Here is an 18830-nt window from a genome sequence, read left to right as displayed (position 1 = left end):
GGGAGACGGCAAGAGAACAAGAAAGGAGGAGTTTTAATGCTGGGTTATACTGCATGTATGTGTGTCTACTGTACGTACATGTTGTTGAAGGATGTATCTGTGAGACTCCACACTTTGTTCTTTAGATTTAGTTTTTTAATCTCAAATGGGGAGGAGGGAAGAAGAATGAAGTGAAGTGGAAGGAGGAGGAGAAGGAGGAGGAGGAGGAGGAGGAGAGAGGGGGAGCGAGTTGGTCTAAAGACTTGGAAGAGAAGAGGCAGGACTGGGGGACTGGAAACGGGAGATAGGGGAAATGACTGCATACTGACACTAAAATAGGATATATCGTGGAGTATAGGGAAATAAAACCACATGCACAATCTGGAATGGCAAGATAAAACATCTTTATTCTGGAACTTTTCTGTAAGGAAGTAAAAAATTGCTGTCAAATTTTTGCCACATATAAAAATATATCCTGCATGTAATTAATAAAGACGTGACTATTAAAAAAAAAAAATGTGTACACAGCGTAGGTAGTTTTACTGATCTGACTTCAGCTAAAAAGTGTGAAATCACACAATAGTTAAATTTATTCTGTGATATTCCCCAACCAGCCATACAACACCTCCTCAAACAGTGACTCACACATACATATTAGCAGAATTTCTCCATAAACACATACAGAAATTAGCATTTCTAACAATGTAGCTACAGACCTTCAAACAAAGTCATGACTAGTCGTGCATGGTTTTAACAGCCTACGTGTACTGAAGGCTCAGAAAGCTGCATTTTAATGTGCAACACAGAGGCAAACAATCTTATGGTCTTCCTGTGTATGGAGTGATAGTCAATAGAAAGGCAAAGTCCGGTCCCATCAGCTGGATACAGTGGGACACTGGGTAGTGAATGGCAGGAGAAAATACTTTGAACTGGTTTGAATAGCGTCACTAATTACCATATATGTCAAATGTAAGGCAAATCTCAAAATCAAGAACGTTGCAGTTTAACATAATGACAGTAGAAAAGCATTCAGTTCTGTTTTATCTTAAGCCATACACAGTATGTCACCAATGTCACCATCACCTTGGCACGTTTCACTTCAGTCTTCCAGAACCAAGGGGGAAATGGTGATAAATGATGTGGAAATGTGGGAAATATTAGGCATGTAGTTCTTCTAATTATGTATTTTCACAGTCCTGCAAGTTTAGAGCCAGAGTCTGTGCAGCACGGCCCGAGAGTGGAGCCACGCAGAGTCGTGTTATCTATGACCTGGCCACACTTCCCTCAGACTCAATTTGTGCTTTAGTTTAATTGATACTGGACTCTGCTCTACCTCCACCAGTTATAGAGAAATGTTGGATTATACTTCTAACTTTTTTTTTTCCGACTCTCACAGCCCTACTGGACTACTTCACAGAGCGGCTGGCATGGCAACTGGTAGTTATCATGATGTCATATCCTGTTTCTATAGCGTCACTGAAACTAAACTTACCTGAAAATATTGCACTTTTAAAATACATCAGAGTTATATTAACTACCTAAAATAACTGAAACCATCCAAAAATGATTTGACGTGTATTTTAGTTTTTTACTAACACAGAGAAGGTGGAGCTTAAGACCTATGCTGCAGCCAGTCACCAGGGGGAGCTGTACTTGCTTCACTTTTGAGGAACTGTTCTGTTGCCTATCTTTACACAGTCTAGGGTTTATTGGACTCCTAAACCTATCGATGGACGATGTGTTACTATGACTGGAGCCAAAATACAAGAAAATATACTGCAATAGATTGCAACAAGAGGGGTTTGTGTGGATGTTCACAATGAATTCTGAATAAGCACCTGCACAGCACAGCCGTATACAGAGAATGTTACAACATGAGCTGTTTGAAGCTTTACAACCACATCACAGAACCTTTGAGTCAACACTGAAGGTGTTTGGTTAGGCCAGTTTAACCTGCAAGACTTTTTGAAATCTCCTGTAATGTGTTCTGCTGTCAGCTCAGTGACTTAAAAAGAGAAAAAAAAACTGGTTCAAAGTGTCTCCTGAAATCTCAGATATGAAGCAGAGAGGAAATCTGTCAAAGACAAAGGAAAGGGGTTTTACATGTTTCCATATTTCATGTTTCCTTTATAAAAATCAAAAGTGTTCCGTGATTAGGACTCTGATTAATGGTATGTCTGGGAAACTTTCCCAACAAGGCAAATATCAAAGTGTTTCCTATGATCAAAACTTCCAACCTAGAAATAGGATAGATGGTGTTTTTTCTTATAATCGAAGTTGTCCTGTGATCAAAACAGTCTTTCTATCAAGATCTTCTTCTAACAGTAACTGTGTCCAAAAATTCAAAATATTGGAACGTTTAATTTTCCTTTGTTGCACAACATTTCATGCACTTTGAACACACACAACTACTATAGGCTCTCCAACTTAACATGAGAAGAAGGAAAGAATGAAACCTGCAGGTCCTAGCACAGCCTGGAAGGAGATGGTTGCTGAGCTAGCACAGGCGCTCATACGTTGATGAGCATGCATGTTAACTGTTTGCTTGCTATGGCTGTGCAAGCTAGGGAGTATTTAAAAGTGGTTACCAGAAATGTTGTCTAGGACTAGTTTGAAATTTCTAATGAGGAAAAGGCATTGAACCATTTAATTTTCCTTCTCTGATTCCTGTCACAACACATCACAGCTGGTGGACATCTCCTGCTGGACGGCACAGAAAGCTGGGAAATTCTGATAGCAGAGCTGCACGTTATTTTTGCATGATTATTCATAATGGCTATAATGTAATATAATATAACTTTGGATGTACATCAGTTCATACATTGCTTGTTTTTTTGGTGAGTTCAATCTGTGATATAAGTGACACATCACATAGGCGACTCAGCAGTATCTCTCTAGAGCTTGCCTCTGTCAGCCAACAAACATAAGGTACTAGGCAGAGCAAGGCTGATGCAACAACCCCCCTGAGTGTTTTGAAATGAGAAAAGATGTGCTTTATCAACAAAGGAAACTTTTAATTTGTAGGAAAACTATCTTATGATTGGTTCTTTCAAAAGCTTATTCTTTAAAATGCTCAGTATTTCAATGTCACCATCCCCATGTCCATCTTATTCAACTCGTGCTAGATCTGCAGCAGCAAGGCCACACCCGCTAAAGTCCACTTGGAGGGGTTTTCTTTGGTCTTCAGGTTGAAGGTCCACACGTATGTGGGTCCCCTCTGGCGGGTCTTGTAGACGGGACACTGGTAGACGTTTCTGTTCTCCTGTTTGTCAACAGGGATGGCCTTGATGAAGATGACGGGCATGGCCGGGGTGAGCTCTTTCAGACGGGCATCCACGATCATGCCGGTCTGAAAGAAAAAGTAATGACAGAGGGGGGAGGCGGGAGGGAGGAAGGACGGAAGGAAGGGAGGGAAGGGGGTGTGCGGTGGGAATGACAAGCCAGTCAAGCACAGACAGAAACATTTCACAGGGCTGGAGGAAGTTATAAATTAGTTTGAGGTGCAGTGAAAACTTCGCACAGACGCTGCAACTGCCATTGAAGCAGTCGTTAATAATGTTCTCTTGTGGGGTGTGGGGGGGTGGGCGGGGGGCGTTTGACTAATCTTGGTCGGCACAAGTGACTTTGAGTTTGCTGAACAGAATACTGTGGCATCCTTGAAAAGTGGTGAAAGTCAGGAGAGTTTGAGTGGAAGTCAAGGCGCCCTGTCGAAGAATACACACTCTCTAAACACACTGAAACAGAGTGGTCTGTCTCATTAATTAATCCTCCTACACGCGGCGCTTCACAAACAGAAGTTTCTCCATGCATGCACAGTGACTTTCAGGAATGAATGTAAATCCTGATGACTTTGGAAAGCTCAGAGGACACAGCCCTAATTGCATTTGCAATTTCTATAAAACTTTAAAGAGCTGTTAAATACCAATAACTTGATGTGTGTTTGGGTAAATACAAATGATTGGTGTCTTAAAGCGAGCTGTGTGGGCTCATTGAGATTTATTATATGTTGCTGCTGTCCATACACTGCTACTCCAGTAACAGATATCCATTTGTATTGGTTTATGTCACAGCAGAGCATGAGAGAATAAAATCTACTATTATGATGATTATTAGTCATCACCAATAATTGGGCTCCATCACATAATCACGCATCCTTCCACTGTGTAATAACTGCATTTTCTGTTACAGCCGTGCACGACGTTCATCATATACAGTCTGTAGCGGATAAAATACAAGCTTCATTAAAGAGATGAGTGGCTTTATCATACATTTTTTACTTTTATTGCTGCACAGAGTTGTGTCCAGATGGAGTGCTGCTTAGTCTCCTATTTACACTCTGCTACTCCCCGCCAGTGGCATAGAACTGGCCGAGGGCTGAGAGGAGGACGTGAAGAGAGGAGGAGGAGGTGGAGGAGTGGAGGCCCGTCTGTCCGCCTGTCTATTTGCCTGCATGTCCAACTTAAATGAAGAAAAAGGGAGCCACTCCTCCAAAGGGTGATCTAAGTGTTCGAGTGCACACTCTGTACATTCCCTAATTAAGAAGTCTACAGGGATGCTTCTTGAAAGCCGGGCACATATACAGTAGATAGATGTAAATAGATGGAGCCCTGGGAAGCTGAGTAATGCACCGCACTGGAAGAGCTGAACATGTGCATGATGCAAAGCAGAGAACTAAATCACAAAGGGAACGTGGAAGCCCTTTAGGTGAGAAATATTGAAGCTGTTTTACTTGACTCAGTTTAAATGGATTTTCAGGTTAGCTCACCTTATGTTCAAGTGTCTGTCATCTATCGTCAGAAGTGGAAGGAATAAAGGTATATTACAGCACAAGGCTCTGGTGGATTAAAGGGCGCTGTTTTGATTTATACATTCACCTTCCCAGGAGATTACATGTCAAAACCAACCATTTGCCACCTCTGTGACAATCGACTGAGCAAAGACATCAGTGAATAACTCCCGTACCTGTGTGTCCCAGCGTGCACCCTCCATGTACAGCCCGTGGACGTAGGCCCCCTCGCGGGGAGCAGAGCCGAAGTCCTCGCGGTTCTTCTTTGTGACGTCACACTGCAGACACATGCTGTCCAGGGGCCACTCGTTCCTGTTGTCCAAGCGCAGAGTGGTTTAATTTACCGCCTCAAGCGTAGTCCGTCAAGTTTGATGTGGTAATGGAAACCAGACCTACCTTCTAGCCATAGCCTGCATGATGGCTGTGAGGAAAGACTGAGGGTTGAAGAAGCCAGCCAGCCACACTGCAGAAGGTAAGATGAAGTCGGCCGACCAGGCCTCCAGCTCCTTGATCCTGACCAGCAGGTCAGTGAACCACAGGGCCAAGCCTGACATGGAGGGGTACGCCCGTTTGGTCCAACTGTCCGGCACCATGTCCAGGAAAACAGCATTCTGAAGGTTCTCCATGTCGCTGGTCATGGTCAGCTCTCCCTGATGGGTCACAGAAAACACTGTCATTTCCACTGTGGAATATATTGTTTTAAATGTATTGATAATAATGTTACTCAAATGTTGCTGGTGAACCATCCAGAGCATGGAAAAGTACAGCTTAGTCTGCTAACTGGATATATCAGTCACTTACAGACTCTAGTCTCATAACTAAACTAACTAAAGCTGGAGAGCACAACAGAGCTGATAGGCTGCAATAGCTTATTCTGCTTTGGACACTGACTCTGTTCTCTCAAAGGTCAACAATGTCAAGGCGATTTGCTGTTAGTCTGGAATACAAAGTTCAACAAAACATAATTTGATTCAAAACAGTTTGAATAGATTCAAACTGTTCAGTGGGACAACGACATTGCTGAGATGGAAAATGCAACTTAAATATCTTCTTAATCTTATGTTAAGAAGGCAAGACAGAGAATGCAGCTTGTGCTTCATATTCTGTGGCTCTTTTTGGGTTGTATCCTCGCCGCTGCCTGACTTTAAAACAAACATTTCGCCCCCTTTGTTATTTAATTTCTGTTCAACAAAGACCAAATGATGTAACTGAGAGCTGTATGCTGGAGCAGAAAAACAACATGCAATTTCATTCCGGTTAGACATAAACTTTATGATCTCTGTGACTTGAACGTTTCATTGTTTGCTGTACTTCTATGAACAGACTGCTTGTGGATATGAGAAATCTGTTGTATAATTTGGCTTTCACGCTCTTTCCAATCATCTGAAAATTTCTGTTCCCGCTAGTACGGCTGCTCTCCGTGCCGACAGATGCTGCCTCCACAAAACTTTTCTGTTAGCTGGTGAATTTTCTTTCTAGGAAATTGGTCGTGTCACTTCCTGTTTGCCTCTGCCGCTGAACAGTGATTGGTATCAGGTCGTCAGAAATGAGTGAAGCATACATAAACATGGGGACAAGCACATCCAGATAAGGAAACATGCTTTAAGATAACCAAGAGGAGGTGGCACTTAAGAGTAATGAGACAACACAAGAGTGAAAACAACGGTGTCCTTCACCAGCTGATGCTGCAGCTGATGCGCTGCTGATGTACAGATACCCATGTTACATGACAGTCAGAAGAATTCTTTATGAGGGTGATAAGGTTCTGTTGATTTATCTACATCAGCGCATTTACCATGAACCTTTCACCTTCCAATACTTCTCACGATAATTCTGATCCATCAGTTCAGCCGCACCTCACTATGCACACCATGAAGCTGCGCCAGCTCACCAAGGTTAACATTTCGATACTCGCTATTTATTCCACTATAAAGACGAAATATGATTCCATTTGCTGGTACAATAGTCTACATGGCTTTTAAATCACTGAGCCGATTCATTGGGGCTTGTAGTGCAGGGAGATCGAAGCCTCATAACTCCTGACAAACGCGTTTACACATTCACCCCCCACTTTTCTCTTTTCGTTTGTTGTTAACATGCGACTCATTCAGGTTTGACACACAGAGTGCAGACGTCTCATTCCTCTCTGCTCCTCCGTAAGCCAGATCTCTGAGTCACAGCCTTAAGCCTGGCTTTCTGACAAACAAGAGTGAAAAAGGGTTCAGTTAGGCAGGAATACGAAGCAGCCTCCTGCCGATGTCAACAGCAGCCGAGCCGATGCAAAGTGAGTCAGAGATACAGTTTATGTCGAGGATAACTGAGGCTTCCGTGGTAGGATTCGAGTCATGGTTCACATGAAGTTCACATGGTTGTAAGTGGTCTAACTGCTCAGGGGCACATACTGCTGTTTAAATGAATGGATGGGATCAATAAAGTAAATAAAAAGAAAGAAGAACAATAACTTGATCGTTTGCCATAACCCAACTCAAGTTCTGTAGATAGATGCAGCAAAGGGCAACTTTCTTATAACATTAACACCAACCACTTCTCTGATGCCTATAATAACACTGGCTACGTTATCTTATTACACATTTTTTTTTTTGTCGATACATAACACGGTAAATGTATTAAATGTATCTACAAGAGTCTCTAGTTTAGCTTTACAGCAGCAGTAGTGTTTTATTAGATTTTTACAATTGATTACATTACCTAAACCAGCTGTCATGCTGTGAAACAGGGAGTCAGGGGCCCCCTAGGGATCTGTAGGGACCCTGAGGCAGCTGCCTATTTCACCCGGTCAATAAGAAAAGCTTTGGAAGGATAATAGGAATAGGAATGTTGGACTCAGCAGGTATAAGACACTCAAACAGCATGACTGACTGTATATGAGTGTATAGTGAGAATTTACATGAATAATACACAAGCAAAATAAAAGAAATGTCTGAACGATCTCTTCTACTCCTCCTCTTTGTTCAACAGCCAATGGCTTTTCTTTTCATCTGTTTTGTCCTCGGCTGGTAGTGTACAATGGAATATTAGAGTTGTATTAAGAGGAAGCAGTACAAGGCCAAGGATGATGGGAGCAGTGAGACTAAACTAAGCTGTGAACTGCAGAGCTGGTTGGATGTGTAATCACCTCTGATCTACACTGATGAGGCATTACATTATGACCACCTGCCTAATATTGTGTACGTCTCTCTTGTGCCTCCAAAACAGTTGTGACTCTTCAGAGAAAAACATGGGTCTTCTGAGGGCGTCCTGGGGTGGCTGGAAACAGGATGTTGTTAATGGAGGGCTCTGGGTTGAGGGGAGGGGCCTCGTTATTTTGTTGTGTTAAATATTCATCCTGACATTCATTCATGTGGATGTTACTTATCACTCTGACACACACACACACACAAACGGTTTAGGAACAACTCAAACTGATTAAGTATCTGTGGGATGATCCACACAGGCCCCTCCCCTCAACCCAGAGCCCTCCATTAACAACATCCTGTTTCCATACACCCTCAGAAGACTCATGTCCATTCTCTGATGACTCACAACTGATTTAGATGCACAAGAGAGACGTACATAATATTAGGCAGGTGGTCATAATGTAATGCCTCATCAGTGTAGATCAGAGGTGATTACACATCCAACCAGCTCTGCAGTTCACAGCTTAGTTTAGTCTCACTGCTCCCATCATCCTTGGCCTTAGACTGCTTCCTCTTAATGCAACGCTAATATTCCATTGTACACTACCAGCCGAGGACAAAACAGATGAAAAGAAAAGCTGGCGAACATAGATTAGCCAAACACAGAGCTAAAAGATTACTTGATATTGGACTGAAACATTAGTACACCACCCCATGGACTTCTCTCTCTTTTCATCTATAAAACTTCACAACCGTCCCTTTCTATTGTAAAGGCGTCTCAGACTGGAGACATTAGTTTCAAATATGTATAGCACTGACAATTTCTCACAAGTAATGTAAATCATCGTCATCACCACCAGCGCCGTCCTTTTGAAACTCTGCTAACATCAAAGTCCCCTGACCTTGAGTCCAAGGCTGAGCTCGCGGAGGGAGCGTCTGATCTCCTGGGTGAGGAGGTTCATGCGCTCACACTCTTGCAGCGCCACGACCTGGTACGGGGTCCTCTCCTCTGCCTTCCCCAGCAGCTCGGCCATGTTGAACTCCTCTGGGAGCTTCTCCATAATCTCCTCCAGCGCCGCACGCACCTGATGATACGGGAGGACACGAAGGAGAAGAGAGAGAAGGTTACGGTAAAATAGCTCATCCTTAAACTTACTTAGACCAAGAAACATAAAAGGGCACGGATACTCTTTTGAAAAGCGTTGGACTAGAGATCAGGACATCTGTGTCAGATAAAGACGGTCTTGCCAATGCTGACAGCCTGAGAAACTTACAGTTTGAAATAGACAGTTGCATAAATATTCATGAAGCTATATTTTGCAACTCCAGCTCTTTGTTTTCAATAACAGGCTAATCCCTTCAGAAAATCAAAGCTCACATCATATTTTTTGTGTGTAAGTGATGAAAGCTAATGTCTGTGTCAACATTTTCCCAAGACAACCGGCATTAGCGATCAATCAATGGATTAGGTGTCGAACAAAGGATATGAGGTCATCATATTTATGGATTTTTCAGTTCAAATATCTGATGCGGGTTTGGCAGCCCTTGAATACTCCCTGAATACAAAGTGGGCCTGGTTGGTAAGCTCCGCATGGCTGTCATCTGTTAAGACCAAGAGTATCCAGGCTTCTGAGCCAGAAAGGTCATACATCGAACAGAAACGCAACCACACACACACACACACACACACAGCAGCTAAAACGTTTAATACCAGAGGTAAGTAGGACGTACTTACACAGCATCTTACATCTGACCAAAGTTACTGTGGAAATTCTTTCTTCTACATAACCTTGGTCTAGAGGTTTATTGTGAACAGCCTGTCTTAGACTATCCTCACAACCTGAACCTGGATTTAGAGACTTCGTAAATCTGACTTGGAGCTTATGAGCTCAAGTCAAGCCCGGTTTATGAACAAATCTCTGACTTTGAAACACAGACAAAAATGTAAAGAGAGAACTGTGCCCCAGAGCAACACAGAACACATACGACTCAAGAAAACAAAAGTCCTCTTTTAACCAGGGCTGAGCTCACACAGGAAGAGATTAACTTGACTGTAACGTTAAATCGAGTTGTTTCAGGAACCGTTCAGATCAGCAGGATGTTGTTCTTTGAGCTGTGCAAGCAACAGACCAGCCTCCATATGGTGGAAATAGTTTTAATTGTATCAGATTGGCTGCTCCTCAGGTTTTTTACTGTAATTAGCGGATTTTTTTCAGTGACATTTTAAGAGAACACGTAATATGCTGATTCATTCTGTGACACTGCAGCCATTGGACTAATTGTCCATTAGCATTAATTTGATGTTCGGCTAAAAAGGTTAAAGTGCGATCATCTGGAAATGTATAGTCAACCGAACACTGGTCAAGCAAGAGGTGTAGCTAAACCTGAGCTAGTTGGATCTGGACTGGTCTACCATGGACGCATGCATACACATGATAAATTAAGTCAGGCTTATTTCTTCTTTCTTTGTGATTCATGAAACAGCACTCTGATCTAAGATGATTGTTTGTGGCTATATGCACTGGAAACACCACCACAACAAAAAGTCTTTTTAATTACATAGCAGACTTTTTTTTTTTTTTTTTTTTTTCATCCAGATGGTTCACAACAGCTGTAATTGGTACTGAACAACCCTCTGGCTTCTTCAAACACTGCAGGCTGTTTATTTTTCAGAGAAACAGATGATTACCACTGTGATTCGTAACGCCATGCTAATCTTAAGGAAATGTCAAAATGTCACTTTACACAACAACATGCAATCTTTTGGATTAATACAGATAAATTCTCAAGCATGAAAGTAACCATACCTTTATTAAAGTGAGATGAGAAATACGACTGAAAGCACTAAAAGAAAATCTTGTAGCATTTTACTGCTTGTTTCAGGCAACAGTAAGCATAAATGACTTTTTAACAAAGCTAACGCCCAGACAGGCAAGACCCTTATTTATGGTATTAAAAAAGTGACACTTGCTCCATTGAGGGAGTGCGCAAGGCTGCACTCCTTGACAGAATATTTGTTTGAGCTTTTACACTCAAATAAGCTTTGTTTCAGAGTTGTACTGAACCAGAAAATACCATCCTTGTAAAAATCACCCTGGGTGCTTTCACAGGCCCCAAACAGTTGCCGTGCAATTTATTTTAAATTCAGCGTGCAGGCGCTACGGAAAATGTCACCTGTTGTCATCAGACATTTAAAATTCTGTGCCTCCTGTCTGGACTTTAGTGAGACAGTCCTCTTCAGGGAAGGCCTCAGTTCACACATCAGCTCAGGATCTTTCTGAATTTGAATGTTTTGAATGTCTATTTATGTCTTCAAGGCTAAGCTACTTTTGGCACTGGAAAAATGTGTTAGGCAGTTTTTTGTAGGTGATTGAGAATAATGTACAGAAATGAAAGAAAATCACTCTTTTAAAAATGATATAATTTTGTCTATTTCCTATGTTATGCCAAAGCAGCTGTGCACCTCTTTACAAAGGAATCCAATAATTCTAGGGGTATTTGTAAATGCAAAGCCACCACTCACCATCACAGGTTAGGTTGTTCATTTTTTAACCAGTAGGCCGAGGCTAAGCTACTTTTTAGGCCTGGAAACAAAAGGAAAAGTGTTTGGGTCAGTTTTGTGTAGCCCAGATGACTAAAAACAATGCGGGCTACAATGAAAGAAAATCACACTCTTTAAAATGACATCATTTTTTTAACTGCAGTATTATGCCAATGCCGAAAAGGTGTGTGTTATCAAATGTGGTGGTCCCGGGCTTGCATATAACCGTATATCCCATATCCCATATTGTCTCTTTCACAGTCATATTTACATTTTTATTCTATATGTATACTCATATATATATATTAAATTCTATTCAATTCCATCCCATTCTGACTTAGTGATTTAGTGTACCTGTTCTCCTTTTATGTTAATGCTGTTTTTAATAATACTGAGCATCTTGCAGAGCTGAAAACAAAACTCTGTACACTCTGTGTGTACTGCAGTGGTAATAAGGGATATTTGTTTACATTAAAAGTTTACATTAAAAACTAGTCACTATCCTCTATGAACACAAAGAAATGATATTAACAGTTTGGTGAGGAAGAACTTTGAAGAGGAGCCCTGACCTCATCCCAGCAAGCATCTGTTAAGAATCCCCTAGATAAGTGGGGTGAAATGTAGGCAGTCAGACCAAGTTGCACAGTTGGCATTCCTCCTCTCATTTGGGTTGTGTAAAAGCTCAGTAAGGCAGCATTCTTCATTCAAGGTCAAACAGGAATATTATTTGCCATCTACAGTTAAAAACCAAAAGCCTCCTGCACACACTCACACACAGATGTGTGGCGATTATCAGATTAGCGCAGCTTTGCTCACTAGCATCCCAATTGAGTTTTATTTATTAGTTTACTGACAGGTCAGCAATCAGACCGCAACGCAAGCCACTACAGACAATCCTACATGGTCACATTTTGAATAAAAGATGACAGTCCACGAGGATAAACAATCAGCTAATCCACTGATCGGGCTATGTCGCTACACTCAATCAACAAACTCATTAGGAGACAATGTTTACCTTCTCCTCGCGTGTGGTCCCGCCTCCCTCACCTGCTCCTCCGTCTCTGGGCTGCATCTCCAGCACCGTGCGGAAAAGCTTCTCGGAGGTTTGTGTGAGGAAGCCGATCTCAGCGTTGGGATGAAGGCCGTACAGATACGGAGACTCAGCAGGTAGAGTGTCATCAATGTACTAGAGAAGAAGAAACTATGTCAGAACTGGGTGATAATCTTGTATAGACAGAAAGTGTACATATTACAAAAGATCAGCCAGTCTAATTTACTTTATATTGACCCGAATGGTAAAATATTTCAGCACTAACCCAAACTTGCACATAGGCTCTTTTTAAATTAACAGCACAGAGATTGGCAACTCCATTTACATCCTGTCTACAAAGTCTCATCTTTTCCTCTCACTGAGGTGTTTCTTCTAAAGTACTGCTGACAAAAGACAAGAATGAAACCAAATAAATGACAAGAAATTTCTGGGTGAGATTCAAACTGTCTGGATCAATTGACAGACTGCTAATGACCACAACAAGGGGAAGGAAATGTGGCATTTTCCATCTGTTCATCCCTGATGAATATTAATACGCTTTAAAGTCAGCGCAGATGAAAGTGGGAACTCAACTGAAGGAGGTTGATTTTTGTGTGGCACACATTAAATAAAGTTCTTCTCATCATAGCGTCCTGAGGAAAGTTTTGGTAGAAGATATACTGGCCTTTAATATACAATCTCTTTGTAGGCAGCTTGTTTGATCTCCTCTGTGCTTTCTGGCCAGCTTTTACTGATAGCATACACCTGTATTTTGTTAAAAGATGAGTAAAATGGCTGAGTCACTGGTTTTCTTCTCTGTGTCTATTTCACTCCCCCCCACTTCTCCCAAATATACCGTAAGTTTGCTCCAGATGGTTGTGAGAAAGGCGATGGCCTAACAGACCCACAGGCCTTTAAAGACCCTGTTCTTCGTCCAAATCTCTACCGCTCTGGCCTCAGTGTGGTTGTGTGGTGACAGCCGACCGTAAAAAGCTCCAGAGCCTCCCACAGGGGCCACTGTGACAGCCAGGATGTGCCCACAGAGCAGCACCCAGACTGAGGTTAAATTAAAGACAAGTCATGTCCTCACTGGTTCTGACTCCTCGGGGAGCTTTAGGGGGAAATCCACACTGATGACAATTATTCATATAAATGTTGTCAGTTTTTCTTGAGAGACTCGACTGAAGCAGGTCCTAACTGTCACAGTGTAGAAATTTCACAGAAATCTGACCTGAAATGACCATCATATGCTTCTTTATTCACACAAACACAACCCATCCTTATTTACACCTGTCAATCGAGGTTTGAGTAAAATGATAAATACCACCAGATGTCAGACAAGGTGAAGAAGACTGAGGTGGAGAAGTAACTTGATTGTGTCATGACTCTTGTCTGGAGAGCCCTAAAGGCAAAGTCAGACTTTATCGTGTCTGTGTCAACATTATTGATGGATCACACACGCAATGACTGATGGACATTAGGCTGCATGTTTCTATTATGTTTAAGTCCCAGGAGAGCATGACTGAAAATTGTGTTTGATCTCAGTCTAGTCACACCAGGAAGTAGGAAAGCAGAGTCATTTGTGTATTTTCATGAAATAGTAGTGTTGAATGATTGCTAGTGTAGTGATTTAGCCCAGTTCACTAAGAATATTAACACAGGGGAAACAGGGTAACCCTTCATATAGGCACAGAGTTTTGTCACATACATGAACAATTGAATATAAATACTGACGACAGCTTTTGTACTAATAGTTACAATGATCTTCCTTTAATTGTATCCTTGTGTGTGTTCCTACTGTAACATTACTGTAGTGTGTATACATTATACAAAGCAAAACTGTTATACATCTAGTTGCACAGTGTATCTGTGTTCATCAGACGTAGTATTGAGCAACACAATTCATTTTTTGACCGTGGAAACCCAGTAACAATTTGAAAGATGATATTAGCTGCTTTATTAACTGCTTTCCCAAAGGTAAAGCTAGCGGTAGTACATCGTTCCACTGTGCAGCACTTATGCGCAAACGAGGTTCACAATGACGAGTCCTCAGAGGTAAGCCGTGCCTCTTCACAGTCTGCAAAGCAACATCTAGATAAGTCAGAGTCATGGGGGAAGCAAGTACTGTGGACAGATGATGAAGTTCTTCATCCGCAATCAGCACTGGTATGCTTTGAAGACTAGCGTTTCACAGGCCTTGCCAAATAGTAACTTTGGGGTTGTGGGGCAGTGATCAGCACATGAAACAAAGCAGGGACAGATGGCAGAATGGATTCCACTAAATATCAGCACATTCTGGTCTCACATACCTAGAAGTCATAAACTGAAGTAAATACATTTCTTCTGACAATTTTCTTTCTGGTCTATTCCTTAAGTTAGAGAAGGGCCATCACACTAGGTTGTGTACAGACTGGACACCTTCTGCGTTCTCAATGCTTTCAAGATATGTTTTTCCAAGACATTTTGAGTGACATCATGCTGAGCTGAGAGCAATCTCAACCTAGACTACATGTTGCTGTACCCAGACGCTGCCTTGAAAACTAAGACTAATGGGCAAATCTTTTACTCCAAAAGAAGAACTGTGACAAGTTCTCAAGATGTTGGAACAACTTACGTGTCAATAAAAAAACAGTGCATAAATATACCTTGAGAAGTGGTGCTGCTTTAGAGGAGTAGGTTGGCATGGTATTGAAAAGGTCCATGCCAACTGCTAATGCGATCCCCCTTCTCCTTGATTTTCCACTATGGATCTTTAAAGATCTCCTGCATGCTCTCTCTGGAATCTAATTGCAAATCTGTAGTAGTGACAGAAGTCTTTGATCCCTGCCAAGAAAGTAACACTGGCTGGCTTCTACAACAGGACAACGATTTAAAGCAGACCTCAAAATCCATCATGAAATACTTCAAGCAAGACAAGCCGAACTGAAGCTTTTAGAATGACAGGCAAACATCATTGAAATTCTATACGAGTATCTTAAAAACAGAAGATATATGAGAACTTAAAGTGAAATGTGAGGAAGAAAAATCCCAAAATCAACCACAATTAAAATATTTTGTGTGTTCCATGACTCACTCATTTCACTCATGTTGACTTTCATGCGTTTCATGTAAGATGACTTTGTAATCTCTGTTTGCTCACAAGTTTGCCAGTTGGACCTAGTGGCGAATTTTTTCCACCCACAGAAATATTTATATATCTCAAACTGCAATCTGTTATGTCCCAGGGACTCATATGCGAAGAGTTTTATTGTTATTGATTTAGCACTGAACTGTGTAACTGCACCCTGTATATGGGGAATGATGACAGTAAAAACCTTTTAATTATAGACATTCTATTAAAACACCACTAATTTAATGGAGACTGCATGGAAGCCTCTTGGGTGCCCCTGGTAGCCCTGAGACAACACCTAAAGTGGTGTAATTGTAATATTTCTTTTAATTGTAACAATGTTATATTGTATTCATAACCTGATTCCACCATGGTGTCCTGATCTTCTTCTTTTTTGTTGCCTACTTAATGTTTCCAGTAGTCTAATGGCTGTGAATGGCCTAACATGAGTCCTGCCTTGTCATTACCTGGTGGTAGCTGTTATAATCCATGTTTCCAGGCAAGGGGAAACCAGGCGCTAGGTACAGCTCTCCCTCCATCATCTCGGGTTTGATAAACTCCTCCAGGTAGGTCCGACACAGACGGCGGTCCCAGTCGTCCGTGATGTGACCCCCATACATGATCTCACCAAACAGGTAGCGCAGGTCGTCGTACGGCACCTGGAAATTACAGGAGGAGATGTTGCTTTGCCAAAAGGTGGCCCGTGTTGCCTAGCTCAGGTCGCATGTGTTCGGTTTCCAATTAAGATTACAAACGGTAGCCATTGTAATCCTCTGCACAGTAAAAGAAGAAATAAAGAAACACGTGTACCTTAGGATTTGCTTCCAGGTAGTTGTAGAGGACGTTGATAGAAATAGTGAGGTCCCCGGTGTTAAAGGGGTATGATCTGTTCCAACCCTGAGGACCAAATTTCCTCCTCTCCGCCACCACAGCATGAAAGTAGCACAGGGCAAACAGAATGCTCTTAAACTCATTCTCCCTCGCGCACATTTCCAGAGTGTCCTGGGAAGCGAAAACACCAAGAGTGACACATTTAAAACGCGCACGCATGGCCGCATTAACAGAGCCACGTCGGCATATTACAGGTAAAAAGTTGTGGCAGGCAGTCCTGTGATCTGTTTTATTTTGTCAAGTCCCCAGCGGTGCGGCGCGCTAACAGACAGACAATGAGATGACTCGGTGGCAATAAACCCAACGATGAGATTCCTTTTTAATTGTCACAACTTGTCAAGCGCTTTCAGCCTCCAACCGTCTCCTGGGCTCATTATTCCAGACAGGCAAATAAAAAAAAATGGACGTAAATGGCATTGTAATCTCTGGGGGGAGAGACAGTTAAATAAGCATGCCAATAACCCCTATGGAAATAGGAGGACTAAATTCTCTTTATTCCAGCATGTGTCATGAGTGAGTGCTGTATGAAGGCCCTTTCAGTTTCCCTGCTGCAATGCCCTGGAGAGCTGACTCTTACGATGCAGAGTGGTCCATGACTAGAGTGCAAGCTCACTACCACACACACACACACACACCCTTTCTAAGAGTTAGTTAATATTCTGTACGTTACCCTTCTGCTCAACACAGCTGAAAGAGAAGTATAGCCTCCCTATTTATGACCTGTGGACTGGAGAGATGCATGCAGTCAGATTGCAATGAAAGATACATAAACACAAACGCAAGTGCATGTGCAGACGTTAACATGTAGGTGTCCACGAGTAGCTCAATTGATCAGTTTTATTGAAAAAGGAAATAAAAGGGGAAAAAAATCCATATCAGCTTATTTTAGCCCAACAAGACTCCATCATGTGGAGTTCTGGGGAAATAGGTTGTGGAGCCGTACGTATAGTTGTCATTTCTCTGGTTAAGCTATGGCTTCAGCCATGCAGGCGGGCTATTACAAAGAGTTAGCTGTACATTGATTAGCTTTCACTGGCTATACATGACTGGAATATTCCCTCATCCTTACCTCAGCAGACCTCCCTGCAGCTCTGCATAGGGCAGGGCTCAGAGGCACGTAGCACTTATCAAGCAGATAGACATCGGCAAACTAAGATTCGTGGAAATGGACTGGGAGGAAGCTGAGCACTCAGGTAATGGTGCGGAGGAAGATGCATTGGCAGCAGAGCACTGAGGTAATGGTAAGGCTTAGATAGAGACGAAGACCTGATAAGATACAGAAAAGCTAGGAGAGGCCACTGCAGCACACTGATCCATTCTAACTACGGGGGATATAGAACAGTCTAGGAGCATGATATTGTCTGGCTGCCGTTCGATAACAAACAAAAAGTAGCAAATTGACTTTACAAAACGTTGAGTCTTCAAGTGATGCTGTCACCTTCAACTTTTAACATAAGCATGTGCTACGGTCATGTCTGTCTCCATAGGTCAGAGGCAATTCCAGGGTGAGTGAAAGGTGACTACACCATCTGCTAGCTGAAACATTTCTGCAAATTGGCAACTTGATGAGAAATCTGGAGAGAAAATTGGCAAGTGTTGTCCCAACTGCCACTCACAGTGAAAACGATAAATGAGCCTGCGGGGGTAGGTAGCATGTGTCAAGAAATACTGAAGATCCCTTGGAACGGGCACTTGAACTGTAACAGGAAAATTGTGTGGTGACCTCATTCTCCACTCGTGGGTGTAGCTAAAAAGTTCATTAATAAAAGAGTCACATATTTTTCAAGTTGATTTGTAAAACTTCAGTCAAACCAGACTTGCTTTCAGGCCACTAGTTCAAAACTAAGACTGAAAAAGGAAAATAGTGACACCAAGTAATTGAGCAACATTTAGTCATGTTTACTACCATACAAATATAAACCATGTTCCTTTTAGCTCTGTTTTGGTCTCTACCAACTCCTGAGAAACACAACTGCCTCTTAAGCTACAAAACACTACATTATATTAACCACATATCCACTAATTTTATCTTTGTGGTGTTTGGTGGTGGTGGGTGAGTAATGTGTAGCTGCCAAAAGCTGGGCCAGTGAGGGCAGTGAGAGCCAGCCAAAACAGGAAAGATGTGTAAAATAATGTGTAGACTAAAGTGTAACTATAAATGGAAGCAGCAGCAAGGAATGGAAATACTCAAAAACATACGTAAGTACTAGACTGGAAGGCTGGCTCTTATTGGTTGTATGACTAAAGACCTGCATGTAGACCTTTCTCTGTATCGATTGAAACACGGTCCAAAAATAAAATTAAAATGAAATTAAATTAAACAAAATTAAAATCCAGTATTTTAAAGTTCTGGGAGT

The 18830-nt window shown here is 41.9% G+C and overlaps 1 protein-coding gene across 1 annotated transcript in view; it reads right to left on the bottom strand.

The window, feature by feature from the left end:
• Positions 1-366: 366 nt before the first annotated feature.
• dnah9 (dynein, axonemal, heavy chain 9) overlaps positions 367-18830 on the bottom strand; it is a 153996-nt gene continuing 135532 nt past the window's right edge. The window contains exons 75-81 of the mRNA XM_047610044.1: positions 16393-16584; positions 16050-16241; positions 12459-12629; positions 8805-8987; positions 5162-5415; positions 4942-5077; positions 367-3328 (exon numbers count right to left, since the gene is read on the bottom strand). Coding sequence (XP_047466000.1) covers positions 3101-3328; positions 4942-5077; positions 5162-5415; positions 8805-8987; positions 12459-12629; positions 16050-16241; positions 16393-16584 — 1356 coding nt within the window. The 3' untranslated portion in view covers positions 367-3100. The remainder of the gene's footprint in view (positions 3329-4941; positions 5078-5161; positions 5416-8804; positions 8988-12458; positions 12630-16049; positions 16242-16392; positions 16585-18830) is intronic.

The sequence above is a fragment of the Mugil cephalus genome, chromosome 16 (assembly GCF_022458985.1).
Source record: "Mugil cephalus isolate CIBA_MC_2020 chromosome 16, CIBA_Mcephalus_1.1, whole genome shotgun sequence".
NCBI lineage: Eukaryota > Metazoa > Chordata > Actinopteri > Mugiliformes > Mugilidae > Mugil > Mugil cephalus.
The sequence above is the reverse complement of the archived record's forward strand: the minus strand, read 5'-3'. Positions and strand labels throughout refer to the sequence as shown.